The following is a 22269-nucleotide window of genomic DNA, read 5'->3' as shown; positions in this document are numbered from 1 at the left end:
TCTGCAGCCCGTCCGTGGTACATGCATCGCCCCGGGCAGGGCCGGGGCAGCCTCTCCATGCGTCGTCCCCACCCCACGCAGCATTGCTCGGGGCTGCGCTGGTGCAAGGCACGGCAGGGGCTGATTCACCTTAACTGTTTCCTTCCCGTTGCCATGCCTGGTGACTCACCGTGGTTCCCCATGGCGGTTGGCTCATCGTTTCCTGCCCATGATGAGTTGTGTGAGACTTTGCCTCTGGTGGGGCAACCCTGCCTTTCCTGCTGCGAGGCCTCCAGCTGGGGTGGGATTTCTCCTGGTGCTTCGTGCCCCTCTCAGCCCTGCCCTCTCTTCTCTTGCAGATGAGCGAGACCGGGTCCAGAAGAAAACCTTCACAAAATGGGTCAACAAGCACCTCATCAAGGTACGGGCGTGTGCCTGTGCTACCGACCCCCCCTGCTGCCACCCGGGCCGTCCCCGGCGGAAAGTCCCCGGGAGGCTGCAGGTGGCTGTGCCCAGGTGCCGGAGCGGGGCTCGCCGGGTGCGGGAGCGCTGCCCCGGCCGTGCTGCGGCGTGCGAGCGCAGGGCCGGGAGCGGGACCCCCCCCCCCCCGTCCCGGCAGCGGGAAGGGAGCAGCCGAGGCCGCTTTGCCGCCTCCGCACGGGGAGGGCTGCAGAGAGCTGCACGGCGTCGTCGTCGGGGTCCCGTGGGCAGGAGCCGCCCGCCTGGCCCCTGCCCATCCCGCGGCGGCAGCCACCGTGCCCGCCGTGCGGCCAGCCCCGGCGCTGGCCGGCTGCCCCCTCCCACGCCGGCCAGGAAGCGCTTCGGCTCTGAAAGGCGGATTGTGCCGTGGCCTCGGGCAGGAAGGGACCTTTTGGGCGGCTTCACCGCGGCGGAGCTCAGCGGCTCCGCTGGGATCCCTGCCCAGCCAGCGTCCCCGGCGCCCCGGGGGCTTGTTTTGCAGGAGAGCGGTGCCTGCACCCTCGACCCGGGCCGGGCGAGCTCGGGCGCTGCCGAGCACGGGCACCGCTGGCAGCCCCGTCCTCCCCTCTCCCGCTGTTTTCCTTGCTCCACTCCGTCCCCCGCGCGCCCAGCCCCGCAGGCTTGTCGGTGCCTGTCCTGCCCGCGGCGCCACGGGCAGAGCCCACGTCAGCGCCTGGCACGCGCGGAGACGTCTCCCGGCCCCCGCGTGCCGTGTCCCCGCAGGCGTGCCGCTGCGCGCTCGGGGCCCGGCCCCGCGGTGCCGTGGGCGATGCCGCGTGCCGTGCCACCGCGCGCCGTGCCACTGGGCACCGTGCCACCGTGCACCGTGCCACCATGCACCGTGCCGCTGCGTGCCATGCCACGCCACGCCACGCCATGCCACCGTGCACCGTGCCGCCAAGCGCCGTGCCGGACACCCCTCTCTGCTGGACACCCAACCTGTCTCCTCTCTTCTGCCTCTCCTAACCGCTCTCTCTTCTCTCTGGCTCTCCTCCCCGCGGCAGCACTGGCGAGCAGAGGTAGGTGGTCTCCCTCCATGCTACCTCTTCTCTCTCCGTGTTGCCTCCTCCCTCTCCTTGCGCCGGGGCCGAGGTCCCTGCGGCGTCCTGGCACCGGGCTGTGCACGCAGTGGGCAGCGGGTCCGTGACCAGCGCCGCCAAACCCGGTCCCGTCCGGGGCGGGCAGCGTGGGCACGGGGGGCAGCACGGGGATGGGCTGGGGGGTCCCGGGGCTGGGGCCAGGCCACGCTGGAGGGAGGGGGGATGCTGGGGTCCCCCCCGGTGCCCTGCCCACGGCCCCCGTTTCGGAGCACGGGAGAAAACGGGGCGTGTTTGCAGCAGACTGGCTGCCACCATGTGCCGCCGGCCCGCTCGCTCGCTCGCCCCGCTGACGGTGCCTCCCCGTCGCCGCAGGCGCAGCGTCACATCAACGACCTCTACGAAGACCTGCGGGACGGCCACAACCTCATCTCGCTGCTGGAGGTGCTCTCGGGGGACACGCTGGTAGGTGCCGCGCGGATGCGGGCGCGGATGGGGGTGCGGATGCGGGCACGGATGCAGGTGCAGATGCAGGCACAGATGCGGGTGCGGATGTGGCTACAAGCGTGAACGCGGGCGCGGATGCAGGCGCGGATGCAGGTGCAGCGGGATGCTCCTCGCCGCGGCTCTGCCTCCTCCCGTGGCGCTGCGCCCGCGGGCCGGACCCTCTGCTTCCCGCTCCCGCTTGGCCTCTCCCCCGCTTCAGTGCCGGCCCCGGAGAGGTGCCTGGCGGTGGCGTGGCCGGCACCTGGGCCCGCCGGCACGGCCGCCCCACTCCTCCTCCGGGCTCGCTCCGGCATCTCTGCCCATCCCGAGGCTCCCTGCCGGCCCCGCCGCCGCCGCCTCCTTGCCGCGCTCTGGGCCTCTAACACATTAACGTTTCTTTGCTTTGGTGAACTCTGCTTCTTCGTACTCGTCTCCTGTTTGCCGATCTGACCCTGACCTTCTCCCCTCTGGCCTTTGCCTCCTTTCTTTGCACTGCTCTTGCTGGGTAGCCGAGGGAGCGCGACGTGATCAGGAACTTGCGGTTGGTGAGTGGTTCTGCCGTTTGCTCTCCGCATGGCCGAGCGGGGCATGTGCCTGCTGCGGTGCCCCGCGCCGGGGGCAGCGGCGTCGCGGGAGCCCCCCCGGCCGGAGCGGAGGCGCCCTCGGGGCCAGCGGCTCGGAGGCCAGAGCCGGGGCTCGGCCGCCCCGTCCGGCCTCTGCCCCGGCGTCGCCCCGGCCCGGCACGCGAGCGGGGTGCTTCGGCGCCGGCCGGGACCGTGCCGCGGGGCTGGGTGACCCGGGGGCTCCCGGCACCGCAGGGCCAGGGCGGGATGTGCCGGAGAGGCACAGGACCGTGGTCCCGGCTCCGGCGGCTGCAGGAGGTGCTGGCGCTTCCCGCGCGGGCAGGGACGGCGCTTCCCGCTGCGGCGTCTGCTCGGCTCTCGCGCGCGGGCCGTGCGTCGCAGCCTGCCCCCGTGGGCGCGCTTCCCTCGCCCCTGCGGCTCCCGCGGGGTGTTCGGGGGCGGAAGAGGACTTCGCTTCGTCTCCTCCGGGCTGCGGGATGCAGCCGGGCTCGGACCAACCCGTGGCCCCGCGAGGCGGAGAGCTGTGCGTGGGGGCCAGGCGGGGGCCTGGGGCACCTCTTGCCCGGGGCAGCGTTGCTGGAGGATCCCCGTCCCGGGGAGCCCAATTCCCAGCTCGGGGCGGCCGGAGGGCGCGCGCTCCGAGTCAGCATGGGGCCGGCCGCGGCAGCGCCGTGGGGCCGGCCGAGGAAGCGCGGGGGCAGCAGCCCGGCGGCGAGGCTGGGCCTCGCTCGCCATTGTTTGCTCCAGCAGCGCTTCCTCCCCGCAGCTCCGGCGGGAAAAGCGGGGGATTTCCGGGATGCTCTGTGCTGCCCGGTCCTTCCTGCGCAGGCGGTGCCGGGACGGACGGCGGGCAAGGTGCTGTCGGCAGCCTGGCCCAGCACGGAGCTGCTCTCCCGGCGGCGGTGCGATGCCCCGGAGCCGTGGGGAGCGCGCAGCCCCGGTCCGTGGTGCACCGGCCGCTTCCCCCAGCGAGGCCGTCCGGGCTCCCCGGAGCCGGCGCTCAGCTCGCCCCCTCGGTCGCCCGGCTGGTGCGAACCCGGCCAGTGCACGAGCGCTACGGCTGCAGTGCAGGTCCCGCGTTTTGGGCTGGTGCTCAGCTGCCTCGGGGCAACGCAGTGCGGGGCAGCGGTCCGGCGAGCCCCGAGGGCAGGTGCTGAGGATGCCGTGCAGGAATCCCCGTGCGGTGCAGGGAAGCGGTGCAGGGAAGCGGTGCAGGGCTGCCGTGCAGGGATGCCATGCAGAGCTGCCGTGTGGGGATGCCGTGCGGAGATGGGTGCAGGGATGCGGTGCAGGGATGCGGTGCAGGGCTATGGTGCAGGGAAGCGGTGCAGGAATGCAGTGCAGGGATGCTATGTGGGGATGCCGTGCATGGATGTGGTGCGGGGATGTGGTGCATGGATGTGGTGTGGGGATGCCGTGCAGGGATGCCGTGCAAGGACGCCATGCACGCCGGGTCCAGCGCCCCTCCCTGCAGCGGCTCCGACAGCAAAGCGGCTCCTGCTGCGTGGGTGGCATTTGCCCTCCTGGGAAATCGGGGAAAGGTTTGGGCTCGGCCGCCTGTAAGAGGCGTCATCCTTGGATGTGCAGGAAGCTCCAGGACAGGGAGAGGCAGGGGCCACCCTGCGGGGACAAAGTGCGGAGGGCGTGTGCCGTCGGCATGTGTCACGCCGGGAAGGGCCGGGTTGGGCCGGGTCGGGCCGGCGTGTGGCGGGACTCGTGGTGCTCATGCCGGGGCCACCTGCAGCCAGCACATGCGCAGGGGGGCCGGGGGCCGTGCCGGCGGCTCAGGCGCCTGCTCCCTCTCTCGGCAGCCCCGGGAGAAGGGGAGGATGCGCTTCCACAAGCTGCAGAACGTGCAGATCGCCCTCAACTACCTGAAGCATCGCCAGGTGAGCGGGGTCCGGCGGCGGCGGCGGCGGTGGCGGGGCGGGCGCCCGCGGGGGCCCTGGGGCGCGGGGACCCGGCGGCCACCGCTCCCCCTGCGACCGCTGCGCTTTGCCTCGGCAGGTGAAGCTGGTCAACATCCGCAACGATGACATTGCCGATGGCAACCCCAAGCTCACGCTGGGCCTCATCTGGACCATCATCCTGCACTTCCAGGTGAGCCGCGGCACGGCCGGTCCTGCACTCGCGCGGCACTGCGCCGGGCGCTGGGGCTCTCCGCGGAGCCGGCGCCGTGCCCACGCGTCTCCTGGCCTGGCGGGAATGCGGCCGGCCGGCGGGCTGGGGGCGGCAGCAGTGCTGCTGGCCAGGAGCGGGGGCCCAGACGGCCCTGCCACGGCTCCCGGAGCGCCCGGAGTCACGAGCGAGCGGGTTTGCGCACGCCCCATGCTGCGGCCCTGCGGCTGCGGCTGCGTGAGCAAGCGCAACGTGCCGGCGCTGCTCCCTGGCCTGGAGCGGCCTGCGTCTGCTCCCAGACGGCATCCCCGTGCCGGCTGCCGGCTGGGCACGGCGGCGCTGCCTCAGCCCCCAAACCGTGCCGGGGGCAGTGCAACGGGGACGCCTCGCACGTAGCGGGCTGCTCTGCGGCGCCCCGTGACACCCCCGCCCCGTGCCCAGCGGCTTGGTCCCGTGCAGGGACGGGAGCAGGGCAGCGTCCGGGGGCCGGTGGAGGAGGGCGGGAGCCCCACGACAATGAGCCTTTCCGCACGGCTCGCCCAGCAGTGGGCACAGCCGCCCTGCGCAGGCCGTGTGCGTGTGTGGGTGTGCATGTGCGTGTGCATGTGCGTGTGTGCATGCGTGTGTGTGCATGTGTGTGTGTGTGCATGCGTGCGTGTGCATTTGCTGGTGTGCATGTGTGTGTGTGTCCATGGGCGTGTGTGTGTGCATGTGTGTGCATTTGCCTGTGTGTGCGTGTGTGTGCTCACGTGTGCATGTGTGAGCGTGCGTGTGTGCGTGCGCATGTGCGTGCATGTGTGTGCATTTACCTGTGTGTGCACGCGTGTGTGCATGTGTGCGTGCATGCCCATGTGCTGCAGCGGACTCAGGCTGCGGTTTGCACCTCTCTTCCGCCGGGTTTGGCTCCTCGGGCCCCGTGCAGGCGCCTGCGGTGAGCGGCAGAGATTGCTGTGAGGAAGAGCCTCCCGCGCAGGCGGAGGCCACGGCGCAGCAGGAAGCGGCTGCCGCAGAGCGCGCGCGCTCCCGTGCACGGGCTCGCGCGGCCCCTGGGCTGCGGGGCAGGGGAATGGGGCAGAGGCAGGGAGATGGGGCTGGGAACGGGTCTGCTGCAGGGCCGCGGGGCTGGGAGCGGGGCAGCCCCACGGGTCGGGGTCCTGCGCGCGTGACGCGCCGTGTCGCCGCAGATCTCGGACATCCAGGTGACGGGGCAGTCGGAGGACATGACGGCCAAGGAGAAGCTGCTGCTCTGGTCCCAGCGCATGGTGGAGGACTACCAGGGCCTGCGCTGCGACAACTTCACCACCAGCTGGCGGGACGGCCGCCTCTTCAACGCCATCATTCATCGGCACAAGTAGGTCGGGGGGGGGGGCAGGCGACCGCCCGGCTCCCGCCTCCCTCGTCCGTGCCGGGGCTGCGCGCCGGATCGTTTGGGGAGGTGGGAGCGCGCCGCCCCCCCGGCGGCTGCGGAGCTGCCGTCTCCGGCAGGGACCAGGGTCCCCGTCGCCGCTGCACGGCTGCACTGCTGCACCGCGGCCCCTGCCCCGTGCTCGGGACTCCACAGCCCCCCGGGCACGCGGCTGCTCCAGCGCCGCCAGGACTTGGCGCGTTGCACCAGCTCGGGGCGTGCGAGGCCGTGCCGGGGGCCGAGCCCGCGCCCGGGGCACGCGCACGTGCCGGCCGGGAAGCAGCCGCCGCCGCCGAGGCCAGGTGCGCCGCACCGCAGCCGCGGCACGAGCTGCCGACAAGCCCCGGCCCATCTGCCCATCCCGGCGGCACGGGAGCTGCCGGCTTCCCACGCTCTGCCTTTCCCGGCCTGCCGCTGCTGCGCGGGCGGCGCTGACCCCCCCCGGGGCGGCGGGCGCCGTGCCTCCGCGGCGTGCCCGGGCGCGGGCCGCTCCGGCGCCGCGCTCCTTCGTGCCGGCGCAAGTACGTGCAGGCGCGCCGCACCCGTGCACAGGGAAAGGGGGGGGACTGCGCCAGGGCTGCCCGCGCCGAGCCGCACTCTGCGCCGAGCCGCGGCGGCGGACGGAGCTGCTCCGCGCGCACCGAGCCCGCCGGGGCTCAGCGGCCGTGCCTGCATGGAGCGGAGCGGCAGGCAGCGGGCCGGGAAGAAGCGGGGCCGCCGGGGCGCGGGGGGCACCGAGCGGGTGGTCATGGTGTGCGAGGAGGTTCCCGAGGCGTCCGAGCTCCGCGACGGGTCCGAGGCCCCCGGCGTCAGCGGCTTCCTCTACTCCGTCCACTCCACCCTGCGCCTCAAGGAGCTGTAGGCACCGGGGCTGGGGCAGGGGCGCGAGGGGCAGGGGACCGGGGCGGTTGTGCCCCCCAGCCGGGCTGTGCTGGCGGCTGCCGCCTGCTCGGCAGCGGGGTTCAGGGCAGGGGGAGCTCGGAGATGGGGCTGGGGGAGCTGGGCTGCCCCATGGGGCCGGAGGGCAGCGCTTGGAGCTGCTGCCGCTCCCTGGCTCCGGGTGGAGAGGGGAGACAGGGGGAGGGTGCAGGCGTGGGGGCATCGCGGGTCTGTGCACGGGGTGTGGGGGCATCTCCTGCTCCCCAGGTCTGTGCATGGGGAATGGGGGCATCCCCTGCTCCCCGGGTCTGTGCACGGGGTGTGGGGGCATCTCCTGCTCCCCGGGTCTGTGCATGGGGAATGGGGGCATCTCCTGCTCCCCGGGTCTGTGCACGGCGTGTGGGTGGCATCCCCTGCTCCCCGGGTCTGTGCATGGGGAATGGGGGCATCTCCTGCTCCCCGGGTCTGTGCATGGGGAATGGGAGCATCCCCTGCTCCCTGGGTCTGTGCATGGGGTGTGGGGGCATCCCCTGCTCCCCGGGTCTGTGCATGGGGTGTGGGGGCATCCCCTGCTCCCCGGGTCTGTGCATGGGGTGTGGGGGCATCCCCTGCTCCCCGGGTCTGTGCATGGGGTGTGGGGGCATCTCCTGCTCCCCAGGTCTGTGCATGGGGTGTGGGGGCATCCCCTGCTCCCCAGGTCTGTGCATGGGGTGTGGGGGCATCTCCTGCTCCCCGGGTCTGTGCACGGGGTGTGGGGGCATCTCCTGCTCCCCAGGTCTGTGCACGGGGTGTGGGGGCATCCCCTGCTCCCCAGGTCTGTGCATGGGGTGTGGGGGCATCTCCTGCTCCCCAGGTCTGTGCACGGGGTGTGGGGGCATCCCCTGCTCCCCGGGTCTGTGCATGGGGTGTGGGGGCATCTCCTGCTCCCCAGGTCTGTGCATGGGGTGTGGGGGCATCTCCTGCTCCCCGGGTCTGTGCACGGGGTGTGGGGGCATCCCCTGCTCCCCGGGTCTGTGCATGGGGAATGGGAGCATCCCCTGCTCCCCGGGTCTGTGCATGGGGTGTGGGGGCATCTCCTGCTCCCCGGGTCTGTGCATGGGGTGTGGGGGCATCTCCTGCTCCCCAGGTCTGTGCATGGGGTGTGGGGGCATCGGGGGTCTGTGCACGGGGTGTGGGTGGCATCCCCTGCTCCCCGGGTCTGTGCATGGGGAATGGGGGCATCCCCTGCTCCCCGGGTCTGTGCATGGGGAATGGGGGCATCCCCTGCTCCCCGGGTCTGTGCATGGGGAATGGGGGCATCCCCTGCTCCCCGGGTCTGTGCATGGGGTGTGGGGGCATCTCCTGCTCCCCGGGTCTGTGCATGGGGAATGGGAGCATCCCCTGCTCCCTGGGTCTGTGCATGGGGTGTGGGGGCATCCCCTGCTCCCCGGGTCTGTGCATGGGGTGTGGGGGCATCCCCTGCTCCCCGGGTCTGTGCATGGGGTGTGGGGGCATCTCCTGCTCCCCAGGTCTGTGCATGGGGTGTGGGGGCATCTCCTGCTCCCCAGGTCTGTGCACGGGGTGTGGGGGCATCTCCTGCTCCCCAGGTCTGTGCATGGGGTGTGGGGGCATCTCCTGCTCCCCAGGTCTGTGCATGGGGTGTGGGGGCATCTCCTGCTCCCCAGGTCTGTGCACGGGGTGTGGGGGCATCCCCTGCTCCCCGGGTCTGTGCATGGGGTGTGGGGGCATCTCCTGCTCCCCGGGTCTGTGCATGGGGTGTGGGGGCATCTCCTGCTCCCCAGGTCTGTGCATGGGGTGTGGGGGCATCGGGGGTCTGTGCACGGGGTGTGGGTGGCATCCCCTGCTCCCCTGGCCTGTGCATGGGGAACGGGGGCATCCCCTGCTCCCCGGGTCTGTGCATGGGGAATGGGGGCATCCCCTGCTCCCCGGGTCTGTGCATGGGGTGTGGGGGCATCTCCTGCTCCCCGGGTCTGTGCATGGGGTGTGGGGGCATCTCCTGCTCCCCAGGTCTGTGCATGGGGTGTGGGGGCATCGGGGGTCTGTGCACGGGGTGTGGGTGGCATCCCCTGCTCCCCTGGCCTGTGCATGGGGAATGGGGACATTCCCTGCTCCCCTGGTCTGTGCATGGGGAATGGGGGCATCTCCTGCTCCCCGGGTCTGTACATGGGGAATGGGGGCATCCCTTGCTCCTCCAGTCTGTGCATCAGGTGTGGGGGCATCTCCTGCTCCCCTGGGTCTCTGCATGGGATGTGGGGGCATCCCCTGCTCCTCCAGCCTGTGCATTGGGGCTCTGTCAGCTCCCCGTGCCCACGGTCCCCGCTCAGGGCTCCGTTGGCTCCCCGTGCCCACGGTCCCCGCGCAGGGCTCCGTTGGCTCCCCGTGCCCACGGTCCCCGTGCAGGGCTCCGTTGGCTCCCCGTGCCCACGGTCCCCGCTCAGGGCTCCGTCGGCTCCCCGTGCCCACGGTCCCCGTGCAGGGCTCCGTTGGCTCCCCGTGCCCACGGTCCCCGCTCAGGGCTCCGTCGGCTCCCCGTGCCCACGGTCCCCGTGCAGGGCTCTGTCGGCTCCCTGTGCCCACCGTCCCCATGCAGGGCTCCGTCGGCTCCCCGTGCCCGTGCAGCGCAGTGCAAGGCGTGCTTGTCGGCAGGGCAGCCGTGATGAGCGGCTCGGCGGCGGTGCGTGCAGCACCTGGGGAGGGTGGAGCCGCCATCCCCGAGGTTTCTCCAACAGTCGGACGAACATCTGCCAGGAACGTGCGCCGCGGGGCAGGGCGGGAGGCGGGAGCTGCCCGGGCCCCCCAGCAGGCGGGGAGGGGGCCGTGGGGCTCCGCGGCGCGAGGCCGCCCGCTCACGCTGCCCCTCTGCCGCAGGCCCATGCTCATCGACATGAACAAGGTGTACCGCCAGAGCAACCTGGAGAACCTGGACCAGGCCTTCACCGTGGCCGAGCGGGACCTGGGGGTGACGCGCCTCCTGGACCCCGAAGGTACGGCTGCGACGTCCCTGCGTCGCCCGCGTCCTCGCGGGCGCCGCTCCCGCGGCACGGACGCCCGGCCGCGCCGCCATCCTCCTCCGGCGCCGGGCGGCCCCTGACCGCCCTCCCTCCCCCTAGACGTGGACGTGCCCCAGCCGGACGAGAAGTCCATCATCACCTACGTCTCGTCGCTGTACGACGCCATGCCCCGCGTGCCCGACGTGCAGGACGGCGTCAAGGCCAACGTGAGTCGGGGGGCCGGGGGGGGCTGCCGGGCGGCGCGGGGCCGGCGCTCACGGCTCCCCTCCGCCCCAGGAGCTGCAGCTGCGCTGGCAGGAGTACTACGAGGTGGTGACGATGCTGCTGCAGTGGATTCGCCACCACACCGTCCTCTTCGAGGAGCGCAAGTTCCCTGCCAGCTACGAGGAGATCGAGGTGAGGGGGCCGGCGGTGCGCCGGCTGCAGGGGACGGTGCACGGCGGAGTGGGGGGGGAGCCGCCGCAGGGGTCCGGTGTCCGGCCCCGCCGCCCTGAGCAGCGCCGGCAGGGAGGGACCCTCTGAGTCACTTTTTCCAGGCGGGCTCCTCGTGACTCACTGATGGCAAACACGAGCCGCCCGGCCCGGCCCCTTCCTTCCTGCGGGCTCCCGGCGCGGCGGCCGGCGGGGAGGGGGTGCCCGCGCCGCCCCAGCCCCCCCAGGCCACGTGCCACAGCCTGGCCGTGCGTGCACGTGCGCGGAGCCCCCCGGCCGGGTGCGCGCGGTGGGGGTGGGACAGCGGGCACGGGGGTCCGGCACGGTGCCGGGGGCGGCGATGCCGCGGGCCGGGGGAGCCCGTGCCGCCCCGCCTGGAGCCGCGCTGCTTTCGGCAGATCCTCTGGCGCCAGTTCCTCAAGTTCAAGGAGACGGAGCTGCCGGCCAAAGAAGCCGACAAGAACCGCTCCAAGGCCATCTTCCAGTCGCTGGAGGTGAGCGGTGGCGGGGGTCCCGCGGCGAGGCTGGGGGCCACCCCACGCCTCCGCCGTCCCCGTCCCCATCCCCGCGTGGCTCTGCCGGGCGCCGGGATGCAGCGGCCGCAGCCGGGGCTTTCCGGCGTGCGGCCGCCGCGCCGGCAGCTCTGACGCCCCTCGCCGGCTGCAGGGCGCGGTGCAGTCGGGGCAGCTGAAGGTGCCCCCCAGCTACCACCCGCTGGACGTGGAGAAGGAATGGGGCAAGCTGCACGTGGCCATCCTGGAGCGGGAGAAGCTGCTGCGGGCCGAGTTTGAGAGGCGAGTGCCGGGGCGCCGCGGAGGCGCGGGGCTGCCGGCCCGGCTCCCGCTGGCTCCCGCTCCCCCTTTTGCACGGGTCCCGCGGCCCCCCCCCGTCCTGCTCTTGATGGGAACCACACGGCGCATGAGTCACCGCCCGCCTCCGGGAAGCGAGCGAACCCGGCGCGCGCAAACCCGACGCGAGCAAACCCGCCAGCCCCGAGCGCGGCGCGGCAGCCGGGCGCTGGGGCTGTGCCGCGCCGCCGGCTCCTCGCCCCGTGCTGCCGGGTGGGCTCACGCCGGAGCGGAGACCGCGGCCGGCGGCGCAGGCAGGCGGAGGGGTGCCGGCCGGGCTGCCGCTGCAGCCGGGAGAGGGCAGCGGGGCCGGGCGAGCGGGCAGGCGTCCAGGGCAGGGTGGGGACTGGATCCCTGCCCGCGGGCGGGAAGGCGGGCGGGAGCTGCGCCGTGTGGGGACGGGAGGCTTGCCAGTGCAGGGAGGGGATCCGTGCCGTGCAGGGACAGGCTCCGTGCTGCTTGAGGATGGGATCTGTCCCAGCCCGCGGAGCCATGGGATCGCTGCTGTGCAGGGATGGAGACTGCTTGGGTGGGGATGGGATCTGGGCGATGCATGGTTGGGATCTGCATCTGTGGAGGGATGGGATCCGTGCAATGCAGGGATGGGATCGAAGCCTGTGCAGGGATGGGATCTGTGCCATGCAGGGCTGGGGTTTGTGCTGTGCAGGGATGGGATCCATGCAATGCAGAGATGGGATCTGTGCTGTGCAGGGAGGGGATCTGAGTGCATGCATGGATGACATCCATGCAATGCAGGGATGGGATCTGCATCTGTGCAGGGATGGGATCCGTGCAATGCAGAGATGGGATCTGTGCTGCACAGGGATGGGATCTGAGCCTGTGCAGGGATGGGATCCGTGCAATGCAGGGACAGGATCTGTGCTGTGCGGGGCAGGATCTGTGCCGAGCAGGGATGGGAGCCGAGCCTGTGCTCCTTCCCCAACCCTGCCCTCTCCCCGCGCAGGTTGGAGCGGCTGCAGCGCATCGTCAGCAAGCTGCAGATGGAGTCGGGGCTCTGCGAGGAGCAGCTCAACCAGGCAGACACCCTGCTGCAGTCGGTGAGATGCGGCTCCTGCCGCGGGAGGGGTCTCCTGCGGCGCCGGGGCGGGGGGGTCCCCGCGGCTGGCAAAGCGGCGGCGCCCTGACCGTGCCGTGCCCCGCAGGACATCCGGCTGATGAACGCCGGGAAGCCGCCGCAGAAGGCGGCCGAGATCGAGCGGGACCTGGACAAGGCGGATGCCATGATCCGGCTGCTCTTCAACGACGTGCAGACCCTCAAGGACGGGCGGCACCCGCAAGGGGAGCAGATGTACCGCAGGTAGGGCTGCGTGGGGCCGTGCCACGCTCTGCCGCGCCGCGCCGCGGGACCCAGCTGCAGGTTGGGGCCGTGCCGCGTCCCCGCGCCGCGGCGCCCACGTGCCCTCTGCCCGCAGGGTGTACCGCCTGCACGAGCGCCTGGTGGCCATCCGCACCGAGTACAACCTGCGCCTCAAGTCGGGGGCGCCGCAGATGGCCCAGGCCCCGGCGCCCCTGGGCCAGAGGCCCCGGCAGGACCTGGACGACGTCACGCTGCGGTACCTGCAGGACCTGCTGGCCTGGGTGGAGGAGAACCAGCGCCGGCTCAACGCCGCCGAGTGGGGCGTGGACCTGCCCACCGTGGAGTCCCACCTGGGCAGCCACCGCGGCCTCCACCAGTCCGTCGAGGAGTTTCGCGCCAAGATCGAGCGGGCGCGCGCCGACGAGGTGAGCCCGGACGGCGTCCCTGCCCGTCCTGGGGCGGCTCGGCACTCCGGGGCCGCGCGCGGGTCCTGGATGCACCGCGTGGAGCACGCCCGGTGCATTGCATGTGAGCTGGTGGTGCCCACTGGGACGCAGGAGATGGAGGTGGATGGGCTCCGGTGATGGTGCTGGGCCCCAGCTCCAGGTGCCCTCCAGAGGGGCTGGAGGTCCCGGAGGTGGCAGCGAGCCGCAACGCTCCCCACGCTCACGGCACGCTCTCCCGCAGGCGCAGCTCTCGCCGGGACCCCGCAACGCCTACCGCGAGTGCCTGGGCAAGCTGGACCTGCAGTACGCCAAGCTGCTGGTGAGACGCCGGGCTGCGGGACGGGCGAGGGGACGGGGAGGCGTGCGGGGGCTGCGGGGCCCGGGGGCAGGCGCATGGGGAGAGGGGTGCAGGAGGCGGGGGGAGATGTCTTGGGATGGAGGTGAGGGACGTGGGGGAGATGTCCTGGGATGGAGGTGCAGGACGTGGGGGAGACATCCTGGGATGGAGGTGTGGGACATGAGGGGAGATGTTTTGGGATGGAGGCAGGGGATGTGGAGGCTGATATTCTGGAATGGAAGTGAGGGACATGGGGGAGACATCCTGGGATGGAGATGCAGGACGTGGGGGAGACGTTTTAGCATGGAGGTGCGGGACATGAGGGGGAGATGTTTTGGGGAGCAGGGTGCGGGACGCAGCCCATTCCCGTGTCCCGTCCCCAGAACTCCTCCAAGGCTCGTCTGCGGCACCTGGAGAGCCTGCACGGCTTCGTGAGCGCCGCCACCAAGGAGCTGATGTGGCTCAACGAGAAGGAGGAGGAGGAAGTGAACTTCGACTGGAGCGACCGCAACCCCAACATGGTGGCCAAGAAGGAGAACTACTCGGTACGGAGAGACCCTGGCGCACGGCTGTCCTCGCACGGCCCCGTCCCTGCACACGCCTGTCCTTGCACAGCCCCGTCGCTCCCCATCCCTGCACGCTGATTTTTGGAGGTGCCTCTTGCACCCCACAGTTGAGGATGCTCTTGGGACCCTCAGCCTCAGTGTCTTGGCTCGTCCCCTCTGCCTTAGGCCGCCCCACTGCTGTGCTGCGCTCTTTGCCGAGCTGTTTGATGGCTCCTGCCCTGCTTTTTATCTCTGATCTGCAAGACTGTAGTCTGTTCTTCCTTTCTTGCTATCGGGTCATCTGAATGAAACCATATCTGCGCCCCGCAGCGCTGAGCACATGCCAGTCCTTTAACCCTTCTTCTGCCCTGCCTTCTGCTGCGCTTGCGCTTGCATTGACATCCACACGTCCTCCAGAGCAGGCTTGGTGTCGTACAGATCCCCGCACCCCCGTCCCACCCCACAGGCTTTGCACACCCCAGCCCCTGTGCCCTCAGTCTCCATGCGCCCCCATCTCTGCATCCCACCCCAGCAGGCTCCTGTCCTGGCTGCTGGCCCTAGCACCAGCCCTGAGCATCCCCCTCCTCCAAACAGCCCCTGGCAGCTGCTGACTGCCCGGGGGGGGGGGGGCAGGAGGGTGCCTCGACCCCCAGCACGTGCCGTGCACTCACACGCATGCATGCATGCACAGTCACACACATGCACACACACTCACAGGCACGCACACATGCACTCACGCACATGCACACTCACTCACATGCACACATGCACAGTCACACACATGCACACACACTCACAGGCACGCACACATGCACTCACGCACATGCACACTCACTCACATGCACACATGCACAGTCACACACATGCACACACACTCACAGGCACGCACACATGCACTCACGCACATGCACACTCACTCACATGCACACATGCACAGTCACACACATGCACACACACTCACAGGCACGCACACATGCACTCACGCACATGCACACTCACTCACATGCACTCATGCACAGTCACACACATGCACACACACTCACAGGCACGCACACATGCACTCACGCACATGCACACTCACTCACATGCACTCATGCACAGTCACACACATGCACACACACTCACATGCACACATGCACAGTCACACACATGCACACACACACATGCACTCATGCACAGTCACACACATGCACACTCACTCACATGCAGTCACACACATGCACACTCACTCACATGCACTCACACACATGCACACTCACTCACATGCACACATGCACACTCACTCACATGCACACATGCACAGTCACACACATGCACACACACTCATATGCACGCACACATGCACTCACGCACATGCACACTCACTCACATGCACTCACACACATGCACACTCACTCACATGCACACATGCACAGTCACACACATGCACACACACACATGCACTCATGCACAGTCACACACATGCACACACACACTCACATGCATGCACATATGCACTCACGCACATGCACACTCACATGCACACAAGCAGTCACACACTTGCACACACACTCACACATGCACTCACACACATGCACACTCACTCACATGCAGTCACACACATGCACACTCACTCACATGCACACATGCACACTCACTCACATGCACACATGCACAGTCACACACATGCACACACACTCATATGCACGCACACATGCACTCACGCACATGCACACTCACTCACATGCACTCACACACATGCACACTCACTCACATGCACACATGCACAGTCACACACATGCACACTCACTCACATGCACACACACATGCACTCACGCACATGCACACTCACTCACATGCACTCACACACATGCACACTCACTCACATGCACACATGCACAGTCACACACATGCACACTCACTCACATGCACACATGCACAGTCACACACATGCACACACACACACACACATGCACTCATGCACTGTCACACACATGCACACTCACTCACATGCACACATGCACAGTCACACACATGCACACACACACACACACATGCACTCATGCACTGTCACACACATGCACACTCACTCACATGCACACATGCACAGTCACACACATGCACACACACACACACACATGCACACATGCACAGTCACACACATGCACACACACTCACATGCACGCACATATGCACTCACACACATGCACACTCACTCACATGCACACATGCACAGTCACACACATGCACACACACTCATATGCACGCACACATGCACTCACGCACATGCACACTCACTCACATGCACTCACACACATGCACACTCACATGCACACATGCACAGTCACACATGCACACACACACACACACATGCACTCATGCACAGTCACACACATGCACACTCACTCACAGGCACGCACACATGCAGTCACGCACATGCACACACATGCACACGCATGCACACACACACATGGGCTGTGCTGGCCCCACTCACAGCCTGGCCGGGGTCCGGGCACTCATCTCTGCTCCCTGCCTCCATGCCAGGGGCTGATGCGGGAGCTGGAGCTGAGGGAACGGAAAATCAAAGAGATCCAGAGCACCGGGGACCGGCTGCTGCGGGAGGAGCACCCGGGCAGGCAGACAGTGGAGGTGAGCGGGGCGCGCGGGGCAGCTGTGCCGCTGGCCTGGGGGCAGCGGGGCGGTGTGGGCCACGGGGAGGGGTGCAGTCCGTGGGGTCTGCGTGCAGTGCAGAGCTCAGGTGTGGGGGGTGCAGTGCATGGGGTCTGCGTGCAGTGCAGAGCTCAGGTGTGGGGGGTGCAGTGCGTGGGGTCTGCGTGCAGTGCAGAGCTCAGGTGTGTGGGGGGTGCAGTCCGTGGGGTCTGCGTGCAGTGCAGAGCTCAGGTGTGGGGGGGGTGCAGTGCATGGGGTCTGCGTGCAGTGCAGAGCTCAGGTGTGGGGTGCAGTGCATGGGGTCTGCGTGCAGTGCAGAGCTCAGGTGTGTGTGGGGTGCAGTCCGTGGGGTCTGCGTGCAGTGCAGAGCTCAGGTGTGGGGGGTGCAGTGCATGGGGTCTGCGTGCAGTGCAGAGCTCCCTGGTGCAAGGTGCAGTGCATGGGGTCTGCGTGCAGTGCAGAGCTCAGGTGTGGGGGTGCAGTGCATGGGGGCTGCAGGCAGTGCAGAGCTCAGGTGTGGGGGGTGCAGTGCATGGGGTCTGCGTGCAGTGCAGAGCTCAGGTGTGGGGGGTGCAGTCCGTGGGGTCTGCGTGCAGTGCAGAGCTCAGGTGTGGGGGGTGCAGTGCATGGGGTCTGCGTGCAGTGCAGAGCTCAGGTGTGGGGGGTGCAGTGCATGGGGTCTGCGTGCAGTGCAGAGCTCAGGTGTGGGGGGTGCAGTCCGTGGGGTCTGCGTCCAGTGCAGAGCTCAGGTGTGGGGGGTGCAGTGCATGGGGTCTGCGTGCAGTGCAGAGCTCAGGTGTGGGGGTGCAGTGCATGGGGGCTGCAGGCAGTGCAGAGCTCAGGTTTGGGGGGTGCAGTGCATGGGGTCTGCGTGCAGTGCAGAGCTCAGGTGTGGGGGTGCAGTGCATGGGGGCTGCAGGCAGTGCAGAGCTCAGGTGTGGGGGGTGCAGTCCGTGGGGTCTGCGTGCAGTGCAGAGCTCAGGTGTGTGGGGTGCAGTGCATGGGGTCTGCGTGCAGTGCAGAGCTCAGGTGTGTGTGGGGTGCAGTCCGTGGGGTCTGCGTGCAGTGCAGAGCTCAGGTGTGGGGTGCAGTGCGTGGGGTCTGCGTGCAGTGCAGAGCTCAGGTGTGTGGGGTGCAGTGCATGGGGTCTGCGTGCAGTGCAGAGCTCAGGTGTGTGGGGGGTGCAGTCCGTGGGGTCTGCGTGCAGTGCAGAGCTCAGGTGTGGGGGGGTGCAGTGCATGGGGTCTGCGTGCAGTGCAGAGCTCAGGTGTGGGGTGCAGTGCATGGGGTCTGCGTGCAGTGCAGAGCTCAGGTGTGTGGGGGGTGCAGTCTGTGGGGTCTGCGTGCAGTGCAGAGCTCAGGTGTGGGGGGTGCAGTGCATGGGGTCTGCGTGCAGTGCAGAGCTCAGGTGTGGGGGTGCAGTGCATGGGGGCTGCAGGCAGTGCAGAGCTCAGGTGTGGGGGGTGCAGTGCATGGGGTCTGCGTGCAGTGCAGAGCTCAGGTGTGGGGGGTGCAGTCCGTCGGGTCTGCGTGCAGTGCAGAGCTCAGTTGTGTGGGGTGCAGTGCACAGGGGCTGCAGGCAGTGCAGAGCTCCCTGGTGCAAGGTGCAGTGCACGGGGTCTGCGTGCAGTGCAGAGCTCAGGTGTGGGGGGTGCAGTGCATGGGGTCTGCGTGCAGTGCAGAGCTCAGGTGTGTGGGGTGCAGTGCACGGGGTCTGCGTGCAGTGCAGAGCTCAGGTGTGGGGGGTGCAGTGCACGGGGTCTGCATGCAGTGCAGAGCTCAGGTGTGTGGGGTGCAGTGCACGGGGTCTGCGTGCAGTGCAGAGCTCAGGTGTGGGGGGTGCAGTGCACGGGGTCTGCGTGCAGTGCAGAGCTCAGGTGTGTGGGGTGCAGTGCATGGGGTCTGCGTGCAGTGCAGAGCTCAGGTGTGTGGGGTGCAGTGCACGGGGTCTGCGTGCAGTGCAGAGCTCAGGTGTGTGGGGTGCAGTGCACAGGGGCTGCAGGCAGTGCAGAGCTCCCTGGTGCAAGGTGCAGTGCATGGGGTCTGTGTGCAGTGCAGAGTTCAGGTGTGGGGGATGCAGTGCGTGGGGGTCTGCGTGCAGTGCAGAGCTCAGGTGTGGGGGGTGCAGTGCCTGGGGGCTGCGGGTCCCGGGGGGCAGGATGGGGTGACGCCTCCTGTTCCCAGGCCTTCCAAGCGGCTCTGCAGACCCAGTGGAGCTGGATGCTCCAGCTGTGCTGCTGCATCGAGGCCCACCTGAAGGAGAACACCGCCTACTTCCAGGTGAGGGCCGCGGGCCGCGGCAGCGGGGCGCCCGGGGCTGCACGCCGTCCCTGCGCCCAGCCCCGTCCCCGGGGCGCGCGCCCCTGCTCACCTCCTCTCCCCGGGCTGCTCTAGTTCTTCGCCGACGTGAGGGAGGCTGAGGAGTTCCTGAGGAAGATGCAGGAGAACATGAAGAAGAAATACTCCTGCGACCGCAGCATCACGGTCACGCGCCTGGAGGACCTGCTGCAGGACTCCCTTGTGAGCGTCCCCGCAAGCCTTGTGCAGGGCCCCAGGGGTGACCCCCCCCCCAACATGTGCACCCCACTGCAGCACCCCAGGGGTGAACCCCCCCCATCATGTGCAACCCGCTGCAGGGCCCCAGGGGTGAACCCCCCCAACACGTGCAACCCGCTGCACAGCCCCAGGGGTGACCCCCCCATGTGTGCACCCCACTGCATGGCCCCAGGGGTGACCCCCCATGTATGCAGCCTGCTACATGGCTCCAGGGGTGACCCCCCCAACACGTGCACCCCACTGCACAGTCCCAGGGGTGACCCCCCCACATGTGCACCCCATTGCAGGACCCCAGGGGTGACTGCCCACGTGTGCACCCCATTGCAGGACCCCAGGGGTGACTGCCCACGTGTGCACCCCACTGCACAGCCCCAGGGGTGACCCCCCCCAACATGTGCACCCCACTGCATGGCCCCAGGGGTGACCCCCCCCCAACATGTGCACCCCATTGCAGGACCCCAGGGGTGACCCCCCCCATCATGTGCACCCCACTTCATGGCCCCAGGGGTGACCCCCCCAACATGTGCACCCCACTGCAGGGCCCCAGGGGTGTCCCCCTATGCGTGCACCCCACTGCAATGTCCCAGGGGTGATCACCCATGTGTGCACCCCGCTGCATGGCCCCAGGGATGACCCCCCCATGTGTGCACCCCACTGCAGGGCCCAGGGGTGACCCCCACATGTGCACCCCACTGCATGGTTCCAGGGGTGATCCCCCCATGTGCACCCCACTGCACAGCCCCAAGGATGACCCCCCCCCACATGTGCATCCCACTGCATGGTTGCAGGGGTGATCCCCCCCACATGCGCCCCCCCCCTGCTCCCCGCGCGCCCCCTGCCCCGCAGCTGGGCTCCCCCACACCTCCCCTTCCCGTGGGGCGCAGCCCCCGCCAAGGGGACCTGGGCCGGGCCCCCCCCCGCGGGTCCCGTCGCGGAGGCCCCCGCTCACGGGGCGCGTGCCCCCGCAGGACGAGAAGGAGCAGCTGGCCGAGTACCAGGGCCACGTGGCCGGGCTGGCCAAGCGGGCCCGAGGCGTCGTGCAGCTGAAGCCGCGCAGCCCCGCCACCCCGCTCAAGGGCCGGCTGCCCATCCAGGCCGTCTGCGACTACAAGCAAATGGAGGTGCGAGCACCACGTGGGGAGGGACGGGACGGGACGGGACGGGGCTGCCGGGGGGCGGCGGGCCCACGGCGCAGGACCCCCCCCCGGGCTCACGCCGCCCTCGCGTCCCGTCCCCCCCCCCCCCAGATCACGGTGCACAAGAGCGACGAGTGCGCCCTGCTCAGCAACGCCCAGCCCTACAAGTGGAAGGTGCTCAGCGCCGCCGGCAGCGAGTCCATCGTGCCCTCCGTGTGCTTCGTTGTGCCCCCGCCCAACCGGGAGGCGCTGGATGCCGTGCACAGGTGAGCGCGTGCAGCCGGGACCGGGCTCGTCCCTGGGCTCCGCTGCCCGGTCCTCGCCTCCCTGCCGCGCTCCTGTGCCGCCGCGGGGTCCCGCGCCCCATCTCCCCGTCCCTCTCCCTGCTCACGCCGCCTCTCCGCAGGCTGGAGGCCACCCATCAGCACCTCCTCACGCTCTGGCACCAGCTGCACGTGGACATGAAGAGCCTCCTGTCCTGGCAGTACCTCATCCGGGACATCCAGCAGATCCAGTCCTGGTCGCACGTCACGGTGAGTCCGGCTCTGCCTGGCGCGGGGCAGCGCGGTGCCTGGAGCGGGTCCCGCGGCGGCGTGCGGCCCCCTGGTGCAAGAGCGGGTCCTGCAGCAGAATGCAGCCCCAGGGTGCGGGAGCAGGACGCACGGTGGCGTGCAGCCCTGGGGTGCGGGAGCAGGATCCATGGCAGTGTGTGGCCCCGGGGTGCAGGAGTGGGTCCTGCAGTGGGATGCAGCCCCATGGCATGGGAGCAGGACCCACGGTGGTGTGCTGCCCCGGGGTGTGGGAGCAGGACGCACAGTGGCGTGCAGCCCCGGGGCACAGGAGCAGGACCCACTGTGGGATGCAGCCCCAGGGTGCGGGAGCAGGACCCACTGTGGGATGCAGCCCCAGGGTGCAGGAGCAGGACCCATGGCGGTGTGTGGCCCCAGGGTGCGGGAGCAGGACCCACGGCAGTGTGCAGCCCCACGGCGCGGGAGCGGGTGCTTCGCGTGGGGCTGACGGCACGCCGCCTCCCCAGTTCCGCACCATGCAGGTGGACGAGTACCGGCAGATCCTGCGCAGCCTGGAGACGCACTACCAGGAGTTCATGCGCGACAGCCAGGACTCGCAGAGCTTCCAGCCCGACGACCGGCTGCACATGGAGCGCGAGTACAACGCCTGCACCCAGAAGTACGAGCTGCTGCTGCGCAGCCAGGAGAAAGGTGAGCAGCAGCCCTGCGGCGCCCGAGCCTGCTGCCGCCTGCCGGGGAGCCTCCGGGAGCAGGTCCCCTGCACTGCACACCCTGGGCGTCGGGTGGTAGCGAGTCCCAGACACATCCCGGGCGGTCTGGGGGCTGCAGCTGCGCAGCCAGGGTCTGTCTGTGCCGTGGGCCGGCGGGCGAGCAGGGCTGTGTGCCGAGGCTGCGCTCTGCCCGGGACCGCTGCTGCGGCGGGGCGATGCCCGCGGGACGGGTGGCCCTGCTCACCCCTCTCCTCCCGTGCGGGCTGTGCCCCTGCCCCGTTCCCCGGCGTGGTGAGTCCCGCTCCGGCCCCAGAGACACGGCCGGGGTGACTGGAGCAGCCCGTTGGCAGGGCACTCGCTAACCCGGGCCCTCGTGTCCCTGCAGGAGAGCAGGATGAATCCCTGTGCAAGAACTACATCTCCCAGCTGAAGGACATCCGGCTGCAGCTGGAGAGCTGCGAGACCCGCACCATCCACAAGATTCGCCTGCCCCTTGACAAGGACCCGGTCAAGGAGTGTGCCCAGCGCATCTCCGAGCAGCAGGTATCAGCGCACACGCGAACGTGCGTGTACAGGCGTGCAACGTGCACACGCAGGGGCTTCTGCACCCAGACCGTGGCTGGTATCTGTCTACCTATGCCTGCACCTGTGGACAGCAAACCCCTTTGCCCTTATCTGCTCAGCTCCTTGTCCTGGGTACTGCGGGGCACCTGGAGACTGCTCACCCCACCGCAGTGGTGTGGTTTGATTTGGAGTCAGCTCTCTGTGATCCCTGCAGCTGGA

General features: G+C 69.5%; 1 protein-coding gene across 1 annotated transcript in view; it reads left to right on the top strand.

Moving 5' to 3' along the window:
- The window catches only part of PLEC (plectin), a 76471-nt gene that overhangs the window by 38125 nt on the left and 16077 nt on the right, over nucleotides 1–22269 (top strand). Inside the window, exons 3-26 of the mRNA XM_067290046.1 lie at nucleotides 339–400; nucleotides 1872–1961; nucleotides 2492–2527; nucleotides 4378–4455; nucleotides 4574–4666; nucleotides 5869–6035; nucleotides 9837–9952; nucleotides 10079–10185; nucleotides 10256–10375; nucleotides 10810–10905; nucleotides 11078–11205; nucleotides 12224–12317; nucleotides 12423–12577; nucleotides 12693–13002; nucleotides 13265–13342; nucleotides 13744–13905; nucleotides 16429–16533; nucleotides 18739–18834; nucleotides 18949–19074; nucleotides 20079–20231; nucleotides 20358–20512; nucleotides 20653–20779; nucleotides 21283–21466; nucleotides 21872–22029. Of these exons, the coding sequence (XP_067146147.1) occupies nucleotides 339–400; nucleotides 1872–1961; nucleotides 2492–2527; nucleotides 4378–4455; nucleotides 4574–4666; nucleotides 5869–6035; nucleotides 9837–9952; nucleotides 10079–10185; nucleotides 10256–10375; nucleotides 10810–10905; nucleotides 11078–11205; nucleotides 12224–12317; nucleotides 12423–12577; nucleotides 12693–13002; nucleotides 13265–13342; nucleotides 13744–13905; nucleotides 16429–16533; nucleotides 18739–18834; nucleotides 18949–19074; nucleotides 20079–20231; nucleotides 20358–20512; nucleotides 20653–20779; nucleotides 21283–21466; nucleotides 21872–22029 (2996 nt within the window). The remainder of the gene's footprint in view (nucleotides 1–338; nucleotides 401–1871; nucleotides 1962–2491; nucleotides 2528–4377; nucleotides 4456–4573; nucleotides 4667–5868; nucleotides 6036–9836; nucleotides 9953–10078; nucleotides 10186–10255; nucleotides 10376–10809; nucleotides 10906–11077; nucleotides 11206–12223; nucleotides 12318–12422; nucleotides 12578–12692; nucleotides 13003–13264; nucleotides 13343–13743; nucleotides 13906–16428; nucleotides 16534–18738; nucleotides 18835–18948; nucleotides 19075–20078; nucleotides 20232–20357; nucleotides 20513–20652; nucleotides 20780–21282; nucleotides 21467–21871; nucleotides 22030–22269) is intronic.

This window comes from Apteryx mantelli, chromosome 2 (assembly GCF_036417845.1).
Source record: "Apteryx mantelli isolate bAptMan1 chromosome 2, bAptMan1.hap1, whole genome shotgun sequence".
In the NCBI taxonomy this organism is placed as follows: Eukaryota; Metazoa; Chordata; class Aves; order Apterygiformes; family Apterygidae; genus Apteryx; species Apteryx mantelli.
Note: the sequence above shows the minus strand (reverse complement) of the source record. Positions and strands in the feature narration are given on the sequence as shown.